Below are 17158 nucleotides of genomic sequence, written 5' to 3' on the forward strand. Positions count from 1 at the left end.
TGCACCCCATTCAGCATTGACTGAAATCCACCGCCGCCCCCCTCAATGGCGATCGGTTCACCGAGGAACGGTCCGATGACTCCAGTTCTTCTTTTGTACAGGGATTCCATAAGTCTGCTTTCGCTGTTACAGGTATCAGATCCGGACACGGGAGTAGGACGGCGGCATACATTATCCATACTCTTCTGCAGAGAGAAGGTCTCAGATGCGGACGAAGAAGTCTTTCCCGTTCCCAGGGAAAATTCTCCGCTCTCGTCCATCTGGGGGGTTTCGCGGCCACGCCGTACATGGGCGACGTCGATGGAGCGATGCGACTTGCGGTGGCAGCTGACTCTCCTAACGCGCGGATCCTTGGATGTCTCTCGCACTACCTCAAAGCGTTGAGAAATGTGATAGCTCGCCAGCCTGCTGACCCGCTCGCAGCCCTGGACCTGTGACCGGGAGCTTCTCCGCCCTCCTAGTTTCCCCATTCCTGCCGGCCGAGCATATCGATGGAGTCTACGGGGTATGCGCTCAAGGAGCCCTTGCTGTCAGCATGCGGATGAGCTCACGATCAACTTACCACGCTGTCATCGACAACATATAGACCTTCCCCCTGTAGTATGAAATCAGACAATGTGCAGTTGCTACGAGAGTACGATCTCGAAATTTCGCGACAATGTCAGGAAGACCGAGAAATGCCGTCGGGAGCGGAAATACTTCACTGAAGCGCGAAGTTGCCATCAACGGAAACGCCTGGGATCTGATATGTGTAGGAGTTTCCGGCATGTAGTTCTCGAGTTCAGCGAACTTCGCTGCCGCTTATGCCCACACCTCGGAATACGTACATATTCAAACTCCACCCCTATATATAGCATTCTTATGCGAGATAGCGTATGACGTCCCAACATGTCTCAAAGCGGAGCCCCGATCAGGTGATCGGACGGAAGTCTGCACGCATGTTTTCTCGGAGGCCGGCTCGAGCTCCCGGAGACCGAACTTTCATTTATCGCGAATAAAACTTCTGATTTGCAGATCTCGTCTCGCAGAATTTTTCTAGTTCTTCTACTTCTCGATGCTCGATCTGTTCTATTCACATACGAATTTTTTCGACCTGAGTGAATGTTGAAAGCTCCCCGAGGAACACCTACTTCTCAGTCAGTCAGAAGTCAGTCCACAACCCATGGTCGAGCCCCCTCGTCCGCCAATCAGTATCTTTCGCGCCTCTCCCAGCACAGCCACCCTTAGGGAAGCGACTCGGATTATCATGACACAGGAGCCATACCGGGAAGAGCTCTCCGAGCCCTCGAAACCCTCGAGGTACTCTCCATCCAAGATGAAACCCATGAAATTGAAGTTCGTTCTGTTTCTATAATGAATCTCGGTCGCGCGCTGCTGCGCTGCCGATGATATATATAAATAAAGATGAAGATTTGTCGAACGTCGAGAGAGAAGAATACTCCGCGCGCCGCGCGCAGACGACGGCCCACACCAAATAAAGAACGGTCTGCCCGCCCGCCGATGCAGCGGGCCAACCGGCAGTCGGCCATCTTGCTTCGCATTAAAACGACGTAGAGGCAAAACTCCGCAGTCAATTTCAAATAGTCGCGGGCTCGCCGTTCGGAAATTTTATTTTCTCTCCGGACACATTCACAGAGCCACTCACGACCGATCACCGTGCCGGAAGATCTCGCTCAGAGACTTCGAGCCCTCGTCGAGAAGCGTGACCGAATCGGGATATTTTCCAACGAAAAAAATATCTCCACTGCGGTGAGATTGTGGCGAGTCCTCAGTGTGTGTCTAGTAGTAGCAGCAGCAGCAGTAGCAATGTCCGTGTGGTGAGCGCCGTAGTGAACTTGGTGAGCGGAATGCATTGAGCCGTGTGGTGGCGTTTCGAGTATGTGTCGTCGTAATCAGAGTCTCGCATTGAGCGTTTCTCAGCACTCGGATCGAGTTCCGTAGGACGCAAATCTGAAGGAGCAGCAGCTGCATAGGCAGCAGCAGCAGGAAGACAGTGGAGAGCGAAGATGGCGGCCAACCCGAGAAAATTCAGCGAAAAAATCGCTCTTCACACTCAGAAGCAGCTCGAGGAAACGGCCGCCTTTGAGCAGATCATGCGTGAAGTATGCGCTACGAGGGTAAGTCGAATATCGATAGCAGAAGGCGCGTCAGATCCAGGCTCGGATCAGCTGGTCGTCGTGTGCCGCCGCCACCGCTGCGACCACCGAGCAATAATACTACGAACAGCACTACACCAGCACGAGAAGCACCGTACATGAGACAGCAGTCGAAGCGGATAGAATCTAGCTCTAGATCTCGCGACAGTGACGGCCGTCGACAACAAGGGCGACGACAACCACGCGGGGCAAATGAGGAGCTAAAGTCCTCCTTTTGGGCGGACACGGACCACCTGTCCACCGAATCGATCGATCCTTTTGTCATATGGCTCGCTCGCTAGTTCGCTCGCTCGCTAACCGGCCTTCCTCCTTTTCTGCCAGCCTACCTGTCTTGCTTCCGCCCGTCCTGTGGCGGCCACTGGGGCGACTTGTTGTTGGCCAGCCCACTCGATGTTGGCCTGCGTGCGTGCCTGTTCGAGTGCCTTACTGCCAAGCAACTAAGAATCTCTACGCCTGCCAAGCTACTACGATCTCTGGGCCTCTTTGACCGCTTTCTAGTTAGGGAGTGAGTGAGTCTGGTGTCCCGACGATTGTGAGCAACCTGTTCATCTGTCGGAGTCTTTTTTCTTGTCTTTCATCACTCGGACAGAGCCGATCTCCGTGTCCGGACGTCCTTCGAGCGGCCCCTGATGCATTAGGTTTTCTCGGGGCAAAATTATTCTTCCGCCAACAGAAGCGCAGCGATCCCACCGCGGCGACGGAGCGTTCCGCGCCACGTTCTGACGGCACCTGTGAGCTTCGGTGTTCTTGGCTTGGATCGGACCAGGGAAAACAACATACACAATGAGCACCCGAGCCTTCTGGTGAAGTGTTGGCGCGGCGAACCGACTGACTGCGACTGACTGACTGACAGTTGCGGAAAATTGTGAAATAACGGTGCCATGACGCTTCTGGTCGCTCCAGGCTCTGATCCGCGGAATTCCGAGGACCGTCTCCGATCCCTACGCTAATTCGCCCGATCGTCGTCGAATCCGTCGTCCTGTCACTTAGGGAGATTAGTCGCATCAACATCCTCTCTGGGAATCTTATCTGTCCCTGTATAATCGAAGCTTTTACTGATGCGTCGTGCTCGTGTTTATGCCAATCGAAGATTCCAATCGAGTGAAAACGAGAGCGTGTGTGTTTCGTTGACCACAGGAGGTGGAGCGGACCTTTTTGATGGCCCCGAAGCAACAGACGGGTTTGCTTCCGAAGTAGAGTCAGTGGCACTAAGTGTTGACGCCAACACTTGCTTGCCTCCTTCCTTGCCCGTCTGTCTGTCCGCCTGTCTGCCGCCCAGCCAGCCAGCCAGTCAGTCAGCCATCCTGACGGACTGCTTGATTTCCGCACGGTGACCTTGAGAATCTTGTTTGACTTCCTCTCTGCCACCGAAATGGCCCGTCTTTCTGAATTGCTAGGCGCACCGAAAATGTTGTTCATCGACGGACATCATCGTGAGCAGCAAGCCACAAATCCATGATCTGACCGAGCGAGCGACGACGGTGGAATCTTAGCGTTCCCTGACTTATTCTGGTCCTTGTCGTCTTTGTCGTCCAAAGATATGTATTGAGACGTTCGAATCGATATGCTCTTGGTTGGCTCTAGGACTGAATGGAGCGTCTCGCTAGATAAATGGATAGATTGATAGATAAACAGATACCTACCGTGCTGCTCTAATTTTTATGCATTTATCTGACTTCCCGCCGTATTTCCCTAAGTCGTTCGTCCGCTCACTCCCTGCTTCGGTCGGTCGGTCGCTCGCTCGCTGGTTCGTTCGCGCCTTTGCGCCGTCTCGCTCGCCTGTCTGACCCCTAACGCGCGCTTCTGGCGGATACGGAAAATAAATTATTCTTCAACTAGATGGGCGGGTGTCGGACCATCCGCGCTGCTCAAAGAATAGGTGACAGGGAACCATCTTGGAGAGCGGCTCGAATGTCTCTCCCTGCACGGTCCGCGCCACGCCACATTCTCCTCGGTGGCTATGTTTAGGTAATTGGATGCGAGTGAGAGAGCTGAGATTGAGAACCCGTGGAAAATTTAATGAACTCAATAACGATCGCTATCGGAACGATAAAATACTCGAGCAATCCAAAGAGCGAGAAGTCGCTGGTCCGGAAGCTTCCGGGCAGTAGTCACGACCGTGCGGCGTAGAGTTTTTCGGCGGCGGCTCCTCGGAGTTCGTCCGAAGCCAACGCATACCGGAGGATTTATACCGTTCGGCTATGGGAGCTCTTCACTCACTCACGACGCCGCGATCGAAATCCCTCAGTTGACTCCTGAGTTATATGTTTATGTAATATTTTCTGTCGGTGCGTTCACTCATCGGAACTGGACAATGATTCCATCTCTCCGAAGACGATTCGAGAAATGCAATGGTCGTGCGGCGAAATTATCGTAGAGGAGGAGAAAACTGGTGACTGCGCCAACAACGGTGGCGCGCCACCGACTGACCGACTCCCGCTGTCGCGCTTCGACGTAACAAACTGTCAACAGGCTCAAACGGACATTGACTTCGAGTCACTCTCATTGAGCAGAAATCTACGCCGACTCCGAAGATCGTCAGGAAACATGGCGAATGTCTGGCAGAAAACGCAACGAGCAGAAGGAAACTTCGGAGTCAGACGGAGCGAGCGGTAAGGCCGGCGTGGACCTGTGGCGTTGTAAACACGGCCATTTCCGAGCCGCCACGATCATTTACGGAAGCAATAGGTTTCCCAAATGCCACCGATTTCTCCGCGCCGGCTCACTGTTTCCAGTACATAATTGACGAGAGCGTTTCCCTCACCGATGTCTGGCGACGGAGACCATCCCGCTCACCGTAATCACTGGCCTTGCGGTTCTTTTTACGGATATGGTTTTTCTTTCCCGGAGATAAAGGCGTCGTGAAGCTTTCTCCTGCTGACTGAGATAAGGACTGCTCCCAGGGAAGTGGAAAATTCCGAAAACCCGGTGCTCAAACAGCGGTGGCGATCGAGAGAGTTTTTCGGAGGATCGATACCTGGGAGTTGGGAACTATCGATCCGCTTCGATTGGTTTATGACGGGGGGACCTTGGAGCCGACACTCCGAGCTCCCGGAGAATCACCATCTGCCACGTGCCACCATCCTTTCCTTTTATTCACGTGCAGCCCTTCCCCTGGAAACTGTTGAGTTTCTCTCCTTACGGGCGCTACCGATGTAGTTTGCTCGCCATATTCCACGTAGTGCTCGTCCGAACGGAGCGGAGGGCTTCTCCGAAGACTCCGTGTGAACAGCGCCACCTGCATTGCGCTTTTCCCCAGTATGCATGAGCCATCGCTCTCTGTTCGGAGGGCTCCGGCTTGAATTCCGCTGGTGGGACCGACATTCACGGACTGCGAACCGGAGATGGGATTGATCTGCTCACTCAGTATCCAATCGAATGAGCGCACGGAATACTGAATCTTCGATGAGCGGACATCGTAATCGAGTCAGAGGATCCGAAACTTTTTGAGAGAAGGGCAGGCCGGCATTGATAACCTGCAACCTTGTATCCGAGACGGGAGCTTGTTTCATTGCGTCGGTCCAGCTCGGAAGGTCTCTCGCATGTAAAGCTCTTGCGAGTGCTGCTTGCCTCAATCGAGAGCAATGCAGTCACATTTCATTGCGTAACTTTGATTCGAAGCGATCACGAAAACCTCTGCGCCGGCTCCAACCCGCGAAGTGGAAAACATGGCCAATGCGCAGGAGAATGCTTTCTCTCCTGAATCACGACGAAGTTCGTGCGTGCAAAACGTACGGTACAGCAACTCTGAGGGGCTTGCGTCGGAGTTCGCGGAAAATACTATTATGTGATGGAGCTTCCTGGGAGCACATCTGAATTACAATCCACGTAGCGCTTTATATAATCAACATGGTCCCCAACTTGCCTCGTAGCGGAGCCCGTCTGTGAGAGGTATGCACGAGCTGTGTAATTTTTTTCTCGGTGTCAGCCGTACAGCTGAACCGCGAATTCGGCGAATCAACTTGGAATATACAACTATATCTTGTTGTACACGTACGCAACGTGACAGGATCCGACGGATCGTAACCGCAGCCATCATAAATCGCAACGTCTGTTGTAGGCGGAGAGCGGTCGCAGGACATAGGTAATGCCGTTGTCGGTAAATCGGTCGACCGATTAGAAAAATTCTGAGCCCTCGAAGAGCCCTGACTATCGAGCGGCGAAGAGTTTGGAATCGATATTGAGCCCCGACCGGCGCTAAGCGGGCGAGATGACTCTCTTCTCGGAATCCTGTTGCCATTGTCGGACTTATAGTAGCCGTGGGCTGCGGTCTCCGCGCAACCTCTGTCCGGATCGCTGCGACATTCACTGTTGCCCTTCGTGTAGTAGGGACAGTTTTTTCCCCGACGATGACAACATCAGGATTAGTTCCTAGGCCGGGAATGCTTTGCCCTGATTCCTCTTAATAATTTCGATTTATTTGCCTCGCCTTTCAAGTTGCAGAGGTTTTGTAATTCGCAAACAAAGGCATTCTGGTTTCCGTACAAAACCGGAGAAACGGGCTAACCCAGTCAAGGGACATAACATAACGTCATTATTTCCAAGGAGAACCCCGCTGCCCCTCCCGGACTCCGAGAATCGCTGGTCGGGGTCCGAGAACAAATAGCAGGACTTGCGGAGCCAAGAGGCTTGGGCGTGGACACATGACCTGGAATCGTCTCTCGTGTTGCCGTCCTACCGACAGGTATGACGGAGAAATAGAAAGCTCCGCCGTCATTCATACGACGCTTGTTCTTCGTCCCCCGCCGAGCAACAAAGTATCCTGCTCTTGCTCCTGTCCATACCTCGATTATTATTTATCGGTCTCCACCGGGAACGGACGCGGCTGCCGCTCGCGCGTTCGGTGCGAAGTTCCGAGTATGGGGTTAGGCGATTCAGCTTTGAGTTTCGCTCGAAGCCGCTTATGGAAGAGTGCAGGGATTGTGAGCTTTGTGTATTCATGTTTATGCGTGTGTCTGACCACAATGACCGAGTGCCACCGGGGAACCCGCGCGCCACTCGGCTCCCGCAGTCTACTCTCGAAGGCATGAATTCTAAACGACGCAGATTCGTTGCATGTGATCCATGAATGCGTCGCAGACTGCTTCCGTGTCGTCGACGCGCTTGTTGATCAGACTCGGTCTCGGGAGTAACCTGTGCCCCCTCGCTCCGGTCCCCTCGGAAAATAGCCGAGGAAATAGACACAGCATCCCATCCTTATGTCAAGCTATCGACCGTCGGCAACGGCTGGCTGCCTGGCCCGACCCGTCGACCCTCGTAGTGCGAAACACTCAAGAGTCGTTTAATAATAGCTCCATCTCGGTGGCAATTACTTGATGGCAGTCCGGAAATAGTCCCCTCGGGTTTATTTACATTCGTCTTGGATCCGGCAAATAGCCTGGCTTCCATTCAGGGGCTCCCCTGCCGGGGAAGAGTTCATGATATAATCTCGCGAATCCCTCGAGGATCTGCCGATCTTGACCGATCACAGCCGGTGCGCGGTAGGAGCGCGCGATCGATGCAGATTCTCGGAAAGAGCGGGAAACACCGTTCAGAGCGGAGGGCGAGGGTTCTCCGGAGGGAAACGTTTCGAACGGTTTCTCGGAAAGTTTTCGAGTTTTGGAGTTCGTTCGAGGAACAGAGAATGTCAGAGCACTCCGAAGGTAGCTGGCACGCCGTTTGTATGCGTGCCTGCGAGGACTGGGTGGCGTGATTCCAGGCGTGTGACACCCAGCCGACGACGATGAGCAAGCTTAGGAACCGGAGCTCAGACTGGCGAGAGCAGGATGGGAGTGAAACGCTCCGGATCTAGCGGGTTCGGCTGCCCTTACAAGGAGGAGCTCGTTGCCCCCTCGGAGCTAGAGGGGAGCTACGGCGTCTCCCCGAGTCTTATTCTGCTCCCAAAGATTTCCCATCGATGAGGTTGCAGCAAATTCCCTATGAAATAGATCCTCCATAGAGGAAGCCACCCGGGAGAGGAACTGCTTCAGTTCTCCAGGGTTGCGGCTGATTGCTCCTGATAATCGCTCGAGTGACTCCTCTCCTACATTGTACACATATGTAAGACTCTGATCTGACCGAGTCCAGAAACCGGGGTGGGGTAGCATGATCTCGTAAGCGCAGCGTTTTTCGCGCGATGATTTTTTATGCACCGTCTTGCGGCCCTTATGGAACGTCCTCCGCTTATCATCATCATTATAGGATAATTCCCCATCGCCGAATAAGCGGAGCAATACGGTTTTGCGCTTCATGTCGCGCACTCCTCCAAGGCAGGGAGCCTTTATTTTCGTTTCTCATATCTCCGATAATCCTCAGCTGGTTCGAGAGCTGCCGGCCTTGGTTAGATAATTACCGCTTGCTCGCTTGTTGCATCGTTCCGACGAGAGACCGTGGGAGCGAATAGGAGTCCAGCCCGATCCGAGGGGACTCTCAGCGTCGGATCCACCGGTTCAATAGAGTTGAAATATCACGGTGTCATTCAGGGTAACCGAAGCTGGGTTCATCACTCCGGTCGGTCACTCGACGATGGTCTCTTCACCGCAAAGTTCAGTTTCGCCGATATGATTATGTCTCTGAACGTCCAGGATAAATCTTCCGTGCGATATCCATTACGTCCGAATCGCATGAATGCTCTTCGGAGGGATTTTTGAATTCTCGGAAGGCTGTCAAGTGTGTGTGTGGAAAAGCCCGCCGTGATTCGGCGAGCCAGCCGCTTTCCGGACCGACTGGCAGCTTAGCGTCGCTCGGCAGCGGAAACGACTGCCAAGTTATATCTGCCTCGACCGCAACGGGCATGGCAGCTCTTCCAGAAAATTATATAAGAACTGTCGCTAGACGGCGTGGATCGAACGAAAACGTATCGATCAAAAACTGATTTTCTCCTAGTATAGTATTCAACTTCGCTCACGCCTTCCGGTGTTCGCGGTCCCTGATCTGGAAAATCTCGACGAGCTCTCAACTCCCATACAAAGGTCGTTTAGTTAATCGTCCGGGTTTTCGGTTAGGAATTCGGAACGATATCCACTGGATCGAGAAAAATTGGAGGAGGGAGCGGATGAGTGAGGGCGAGAGAGAGATAGGGGTTTGACTGAGGGGTAGAGCCATCCGACGGAGGAGAGCGGTCGCCAGGGGACCATCGAGGACGAGAAACATTCCAGTTTTCGACCGCTGGATACTCGATCGAACGGGAGGAGAAGACGGAGGCTTCCGCGCAGCGTCCATAGGAAGTACAGAAAATGCTTCGTGGAGGATGTTGCACTTGTTCCTTGTGCCGCTAGAGTTATGCTTCGGGCAGGCAGTATCTTCGAAAACCGATTGGATACTTCCGTTCCGATCCATTTCCGTTCACTTACTCATGTGTATGGCTCCACCGCGTTCTATCCGTATGACTGGGATTAACAGAATCTCTTGAGGAATGTTTCTGGAGAAACGGCACTGAAACCCACGATGTGGATCCTTTCGTCTTTCCATTTCGTAGCAGATTTCTTCCCCCGAAGCATCCTTCATCAGAGGCTGAGGTCAGAGAATCGGGGGCAAACAAAACCCTAAATAATTGACTTAAGAAGCTCCAGGGATGAGAGCCAGTGACGGCGGCATTCGATACCGACTTGCATAAGTTTGATGCAACATTGATCCCATCCGACGTCGTCGTCAATAATCGATCACACTATCAATTACCATAAACACTTCTCTATTTCTGCGGTTGTCAATTCTACCAAGTTGAGCTTCGTTGCACCTCATCCTACGCTGGTTAGACACTCCCACAGAGACACGCAGCCGCGGTCAAAGACTGATTCCATGCCGACACCTTACACGTCGCTTGATTCGTCGAAGGATCAGTCAGTCGGTCGGCCGCCCTCCGTAGTCGATCGATTGTACGACTCGAGTCAGCTTGTCACTTTGTTCATGGAATTCAGCTCTGAGAGCGGTATTATCGTTTTCATTTCAGGAAGGTAAAGCTGGAGTTTCGAAACCAGCTGCGGCAGCCGATGGAGGTCACCTCAACATTCCGGATCGGGCGCTGGGTGCTTTCCGAGGAGGCTCGTTGCCTAACGTCAACCAAACAACGGCCAGCGCGGGAGCCGGCCAGGCCAACTCATCGCAGAAGGATTCCCAGATCGACCTACAGGGAGCTCTTAGCCACTTGGAGAGCATGAAACGAGGAGATGTGAGCCCGTCTCGAGGTAGAAGCCATCACCGGCAGAGAGCGGCTACGGCCGGCTCTCACCATAGGGTGCGTATTTTCCGGACGCGATTCGTCTCCGGCTTCCGAGGAATCTGTTTGCCGTCGGCCTAATCCGCTTACCTGTTTAGCCAGCTTTCATGAGCTTAAACAGTGCCCGGAAAGAAAAAAATATTGTAGAGAGGTGCCCTATTCCTACGGCGAATGCTGTGCCCGGGCACCTGTGCGGGAGCAGAGCTAGTACTCCAGACGTCGATTAAAGCGTCGACGGCCTCTTAATCCTCTTCTAATTTTTTCCCTCTGTTTCCCAATCGCAGTATGAAGTGTCCCCCTACTCGTCGTCCAACTATCTGTCACCGCCCCACGAGTCCAACTGGCGAAGGACGAACTCGGACTCAGCGATAAATCAGAGTCCATCGAGAGAGAACTTCCAACAGGCCGGCTCACCGTCGCACCGGAGAAGTACAGGTTTGTTCGGGCAATTAATCCCAATCCTCGAGATGGTCGTTGGAGCTCGAGCTCTCAATATTCACTTCGCTGTCTTAGTTGTGTGTCGGAACTGCGGAGGGATGATTATTTCAGGAAGTCTCTCGGCTGGACAACTCGATCTCATCTCGTTTTTTTCTCTCTCTCTCATTTTGCAGTGAACTCGTGTTCGCAATCCGAAGTCATGCAGCAGCTGGGCATGTACGAATTCGACCAAGCGCCGTGTCGGCCCCGTTCCGCCGAAGTGGGTCCTCGTGGTCCGATGGGATTTGCGCAAGCGCCAAGTCCCGTTCACCTGTCCCCACCGCTCGGATTGAACGGTCACTCCCCTCACTCGGGCTCCCTGCCCGATTTGACCAATTTGCATTTTTCAAATACAAACTCGGCTTTGTCAAACCACGTGTCTGGTGTGGCCAGCCTCGACGGCTCTCCTGAGAGCATCTACAGTGACTATCACGACTCCCACGATTATCCGCAGGGCTCTCCAGTCCGGTCGGTCCACGACACCAGCAATGGGTCCGGATCGCGACTGGTGAACCCTCAAGTCTCACCGCCCAGGATTACCGTCGAGGTACGTTCAGGTTCCGATGTACAAACCTTTCAGTTCAGAATTATTTCTCAGTATTTTCGAAACTCGCCCCCCCCTCCGGCTTCGATAGCTCGGGCAGTGTTCTGCCCGATAGCTTGGACGGGCGGCTTGGGGAGGGCGTCAACGAGGAAGTGTCGAAAAACCACTCCAAAGTCTGAGTTTCTCACCGGAGTCCAAACCTCCCCAGAGAGAGAGGCCGTGTTCCCCGTTCTGTATAACTATCGAGAGTCCAAGCCGCGCTAGAACATGGATCTCCAATGGAGCCCCGCTAATTTGCTTCTTACTGTCGCTTATGCTTCCTTCGTTGAGACTGGAGACTTATCGCTTCACTCTGACTCAGTTACTCCTCGAGGAATCGACATGGGCGTGTATTAGCTTCGGGAGTTTCTCGTGGTGTGGAGCCGCCGCTACTGGTGGCTGAAATGTTTGCTCCGGCGTCGGTCGCCACCTTCGCATCACTTACTGCTGTCACGAGTGGCATAGCGTGGCGCCGGTACCCACTCTACCGACCGAACGTCGGCACTAACAGTAGCAGGAGTGGAATCATTTTGATCGGACCGAATGCGACGCGTGCCTGCCTGCCTCGGCCGGCCGGCAGTCAACCCTCCGTTCGTCCAACTCATGGAACCTATCTGGCTGGTCGACAAGCCGACTGACGCCGTCCATCCATCGACTGCTTGGAACTTCGTATTCCAGCTGGTGGTCCTCTCATTCGTAGCCCCGTCTGCTCCACCGTCCGACGATAACCAGCGAGCGCTCAAAGTTGGTCCTGAGCCGTTGATCAAAGATACATTCCTGCTGGAGAGCACTCGAAGGCCTTTGGTAGTTAAGGGGAAACAGTGTCCCTCCTCTTGAGGATCGAAATCCACATTTTTCGAATCGAACAATGTCAAGGGGATATCAGTCGAATCTAGCGGAGATGACAATCAAAGTGGCCGTAGACCCCTTGTACCGAAGGGAGACGATCCTTTTTGTAGTCGTCGGACCCTCCGTAAATGACAACAAGTGTCATTTGTTTTTCGAGATCTCTCCTTGGAAATCCCTGTCTTATCTCTAGTCTCTTTCGTCCGCTGTTCGGAATGGTCCATGATGTAGAAGTCTGTCACTTTCTTTGGTTCTCTCTCGCTCCGCATTCGAGGGCTTGGACAGCTCTCCGCTCATTTTTAGAAGCTGCAAAAAACAACAATCCGGAGGGACCCTCATAGAATAATTCATACGCCTGGTCGCTGGCTAACGGGGTATGGAACCGCGCAATGAGCATGGAAACGGCTAGCTGTTAACGCTCTCGGTACTTCTTCCTCCGGATTCCGGTCCCAAGACCCCAAGAGAACATGAACTGAGGGAATCGTGGCTCGCGGATCGCAAGGGCGTCGCGTGCATGTTGTTCTCTCGACAGTGCGTCCTTGCTCATGAAAAGCTGACCACCAGGAAATCATGAGCAATGTCTTCATTGCAGGGCTTAACGCTAGACACAATAGCGCTGTCGTTGGAAAATAGCTACCAGGGCGGAGTTGGTTCCCCTTACTCCGAAGCTGGTCCGTGCTCTCCTTTAGCGTCAACGCCGCCGTCGCCGCTCAATAATCCTCCAGGACCAACGCAGCAGGCTGTTTCCTCATCTCAGGGATCAAACCCACCCGGAATCAGTCAGCACAACAATCAGGTTTGTCATCGTCAATTTCGGCGACCGAGGAGACCCTCGTTTCTGTCAGAGATCCATCGTAGGAAATGTTCTGGATTGGAACGGATGGCATGCTTGGCATTCTGGAGTTCACTATTCTCCTGTGATTCCGTGTTTCGAGATTTTCGCGATTGTTTCGCTTGGGATTTTCCCCCGTTCGTTGCCTCCTTCCCGAAAACGAGAAATTCCAAAACGGGGACCTGGTCAACTTGCCCAACCGTTCACTCAGCCTCATCGACCATGGTCGAATTCTGTGACGTCCCAAGCGGCTTGCGTGCATCCCAATCAATGGAGAACGCGGATCCTAGCCGTCTCCGCGCTCTGTCCTTGATCTCTATTGCTTTTTATCCCAATTATTCATGATTCCTTAGTCTTCCTATCACGCTAGACAGATTTCGCGAGGAGCTTTCCGCTGTCCCGACGACGGCGGAGTCTATGAGGGGAGCTCGTAAATGAGAGAGGAGGAAGATTAGTTTCATTATAAATTAAGCCCAATAAGCCTCCGGCTGGTATGGCTCTCAGCGTTCCTTTGGGAAGAATTCCCTTCCGAAGGAGTAATTCGCATGATGCCGCTCAGGATTCGCTGCGTCGCTGTACATTGCTTCTCCCTCCCACTCCCTCGGCCTCCTCTATTCCCAATGGAAATTTAATTCCGAAAGTGCAAACTCGCTACGGCAGCTATCCTTGGGAGGCAGAATGGAGTGAAGCTTCAGATTGACATCCAGATTCCGGACTGGGACTCTCCGGCGTCGCGCTGCGCCGGATATTCGTGGAATAGGCTCCGCGGGCTAATCTCAGCGTTCATTCTACAGGTCCCCCAGATGACTCCAACCTATCAACAGCAACCGTCACCTCAAGCCCATTTCGACATGGTGAGTTGGTGACTTCTGAGATTTTTCCTGCACCCGCAGTGTCGGAGGGACCTGACGCGCTCAGAGCCTCGAGACTCTGTTAGACCAGAGGCCGACGAAACACGATATCGGAGCGGATAATAGTTTCCCTCTGCAATGGACTTGTCCATGTGTTGAAAGGATCTCGCGTTCATACGGGCTGTTGCCGCGGTCTGACCTCAATGGTATTCCATTTGCTCCGCGGATGGAATGCACGTTATCCGCTTGATGCCCACCGCAAATTATTCAAGTGTGCGCACTCGATCGCGATCGCACTCCATTGGGCGAGCCTTCGGAGCCCACCATCGGGCTTCCGAAATCCAGCGGGCCCTGAGGAGGGAAATACCGTGAACCTTCTTTGAAGTTCCATGAACAGTGCTGGCCACCGTGTTCGCATCCCCAGAGGGGTCCATAGAGTATTTTCGCTTTTCCCATACCACCTGTCTTCATGGATTATCGCCGTCCCGGACAGACGAAGTGATGTAACTGATTTTTCTCTTCCCTTCCAGATGTCGGGTAACTGTAGCTCCCCTATGGTGGGCGGAGGTAACGGCAACTATAGAATGAGCAATGGAGCGGCTGTCCAAAACGCGATGTACGATTTGTACTACAACAACTTGGCCGACTTAGATAAGCTGAACCAAGCATCCCCCGACCTAGGACACTCCCCAGCCCTTCAGAGTTATTACGACAGCAATCTCCAGAGTCCAGGCTCTACTGGAATCCCTGATATCATTCTTACTGGTGAGTGTGGATGTCTGAGAAACCGGCTCGACGCTATTCGGCGAAACCTTCGAACTGCAACAAGACTTTGAACGACGTCGACGGTCACGCAACAAACAAGTTGTTCGCACATCGTTAAGTGTGGCCAGCCGTTCATTCATAGTTGTCGATTGTTATTCATGTTGCTCTTCCACTCGGGCCGCCAGCGCTGCGCGATCGTCGACGTCGCTTATCAGAGTTTGTTATTCAAATTCTTCGGCGATACGCTCTCTCGCGTATGCCACATTGCCATTTAGGACAGAGAGATTACTCTGCCGGAAATAGATAGATCTGAACCATTATCTAACTCGGCGTGCGCTTGCTTGCAGAGCCCGGAGCTTGCTTGGACGAGTGCAGTAATAACTCGGCGAAGGTACTGTCGTCTTCAGTCGGTAGCGGAGGACAGTATTTCACGCCATCACCTTCCCCTACCGGGTCACCTTTGCCCCATTCACCGAACCCCCCGGATCTCCAGTCAATGAATCAGCTCAATAATTCGGCGCCAAGTTTAGATTCGATGATCAATTTCGACTCGGAGTTTTTCCAAGGCGACCAGATCGACCTCGAAGGATTGCAGTTGCTGCCCGAGCAAGAAGCCGCGATTCTGGCGGCTGTGGGCGGAGCGCAAGGATTCACCTCATAATCGAAGCGATATCACCGCAGAGATATCACCGCTCGCCCCCGATAGTGCATCCATCGATTGCGACAGCAACAGAGACGACATCAGTGAAATATCTCACAAGAGAGAGAGAAAGAGAGATCGACATCGAATTTCGCATCGCGTTCCTGGCAAATCATTCTATGGTTGAAACCGGAGTTGACTTATCGACGAGCTCGCTCGCCGGCGACTAGGATCATCCCGCGATCACGAACTTCTCATCCGGAACGATCCCGAGATATCCTGATAACCCGGGATGTTCGAGCACTCCAATCGAAATATGGGAAAGCCGAAGAGGAGGAGCACGGTCGCAATCACTGAGCCCGAGTTCGGGAGACAAGGCTAGGAGACATCAATCCATGACGAGAAGATGGCGGCCTACTCAAGCGACGGCCGAGGCAGAATGAACTATGCACACCAGGCTGCGAGAAAATGCGGCACCGAACCAAACAAGAAGGAAAAAATCAATCGGCTGCGAGACGAACGGAAGAAGCGAGAATAATCGAGCTGAATGTGTCGGTCTGTCGGGAAGGTTGAAGAACCTATGCCGGGCATGAATTTCTCACCAATGCCGCGGAGGCCCATGTGAAGTTGCATGAAGGACTGCTACGGCAGAGTACGACGCCCCTGGAGGGCGTCGCTTCGCCTCCATTTAACTCCTTGTTCACGATGGCTGTGAGAGCGAGAGACTGATCGGAGGAACAGGTCTGTCGACTGTACGAATTAGTTTGAGTTTTTCTACGTATTCTATACATATGTCGTGTGCAATTTTTTTCTCTATTGTTACGAAGTACCGATTCGGACTGGAAGCGGTCCCGGATACGGTTCAGGTTTGAGTAATGTATTCTTTCGACAAATGGTTCTCGATAGCGGTGTTACGACAAAGTTCGAGAGTTTATCACGCTTACCATGCAAGGTACATCGAGGGAGCAAATTTGAGTGCACGAGCATTTCCTCGTTGATGTCACATCGGAAAGGCTGAAGGCATTCACGCCTTCCAAGTTCTGTGGCGTGACTTACATTGAAACGGCCGATCTCGGGGGCATGTCGGTTCGCGGATGCGCAGCGACTAGGACCCGATGATGAGTTTGGACGGACGCGTGGATCTTATCTCAGAAGGTTTTGATCAGACAGATTTTCTCTCGAGGAATCGTTCGATGCCGTGAGAAAGGCTCCCTCCAGGGCTTGTTCGTGGCTTTGAGTGGAGTCCTGGTCAAGATTCGTGCGAATAAGTCCGCTTTTCACGAAGCGCACTGACCCCACGTCTGCGAGCCGTTTGCCTCCTGTTGCGTCTCTTTGATGAATATGACATCTTCGTCTTGCCACAACGGGAATTTTCCGATCATCAGAATCCCGATTCACCTGTTCCCAGAGCATTGCGGGAATAGTCAAAACCTGTCGATTCACTTCGGCAACCGCTGTTTATAGTTGTCGGAAAAGGCGGAGCGCTACGGCTCTCTGCTGTCCTCCGATTTTGATTTCGCCCCAGGATTTCGATGTTCTCAGACCGAATGAGATTTGGCACTTGCACGAGTGCATGCTTAGTGTACAGGGGTTCCTGAAGACAATCTTCGGTAAGCTTGTGAGGGAGATCATTAGTGAGGACTGGATGTCGTGGGAGATTAGGAATCGCTTTGGACCGTCCGGAACGAGAACCGACGGAAAGAGCGGGGCCGGTCTCGCGTCGGAAACTTATCACTTTTCCTACCGTTGTTCTTCGAAGACCAAACGTTTATTGATTCGTATTTTGAAAGCAGACATGACTATACAGTCAATAT

At 52.9% G+C, this 17158-nt stretch overlaps 1 protein-coding gene across 1 annotated transcript; it reads left to right on the top strand.

Annotated features, from left to right (window-relative positions):
• Positions 1-2006: 2006 nt before the first annotated feature.
• On the top strand, positions 2007-15446 carry LOC100906112 (CREB-regulated transcription coactivator). The gene is made up of 8 exons (XM_029110907.1): positions 2007-2157; positions 10094-10368; positions 10635-10785; positions 10962-11374; positions 12849-13052; positions 13883-13942; positions 14470-14704; positions 15052-15446. Exons 1-8 carry the CDS (start codon positions 2007-2009, stop codon positions 15363-15365), a joined length of 1803 nt encoding a protein of 600 aa, XP_028966740.1. The 3' UTR covers positions 15366-15446.
• Positions 15447-17158: the final 1712 nt, after the last annotated feature.

The sequence above is a fragment of the Galendromus occidentalis genome, unplaced genomic scaffold, assembly GCF_000255335.2.
Source record: "Galendromus occidentalis unplaced genomic scaffold, Mocc_1.1 scf7180000077157, whole genome shotgun sequence".
In the NCBI taxonomy this organism is placed as follows: domain Eukaryota; kingdom Metazoa; phylum Arthropoda; class Arachnida; order Mesostigmata; family Phytoseiidae; genus Galendromus; species Galendromus occidentalis.

Bases quoted from the DNA above. Each gene is read 5' to 3' on its own strand.
- LOC100906112 (XM_029110907.1), top strand. From the start codon at position 2,007: ATGGCGGCCAACCCGAGAAAATTCAGCGAAAAAATCGCTCTTCACACT. The intron at 11,375-12,848 runs GTACGTTCAGGT...TCTTCATTGCAG, and splicing joins CGCCCAGGATTACCGTCGAG to GGCTTAACGCTAGACACAAT. The intron at 13,053-13,882 runs GTTTGTCATCGT...TTCATTCTACAG, and splicing joins TCAGTCAGCACAACAATCAG to GTCCCCCAGATGACTCCAAC.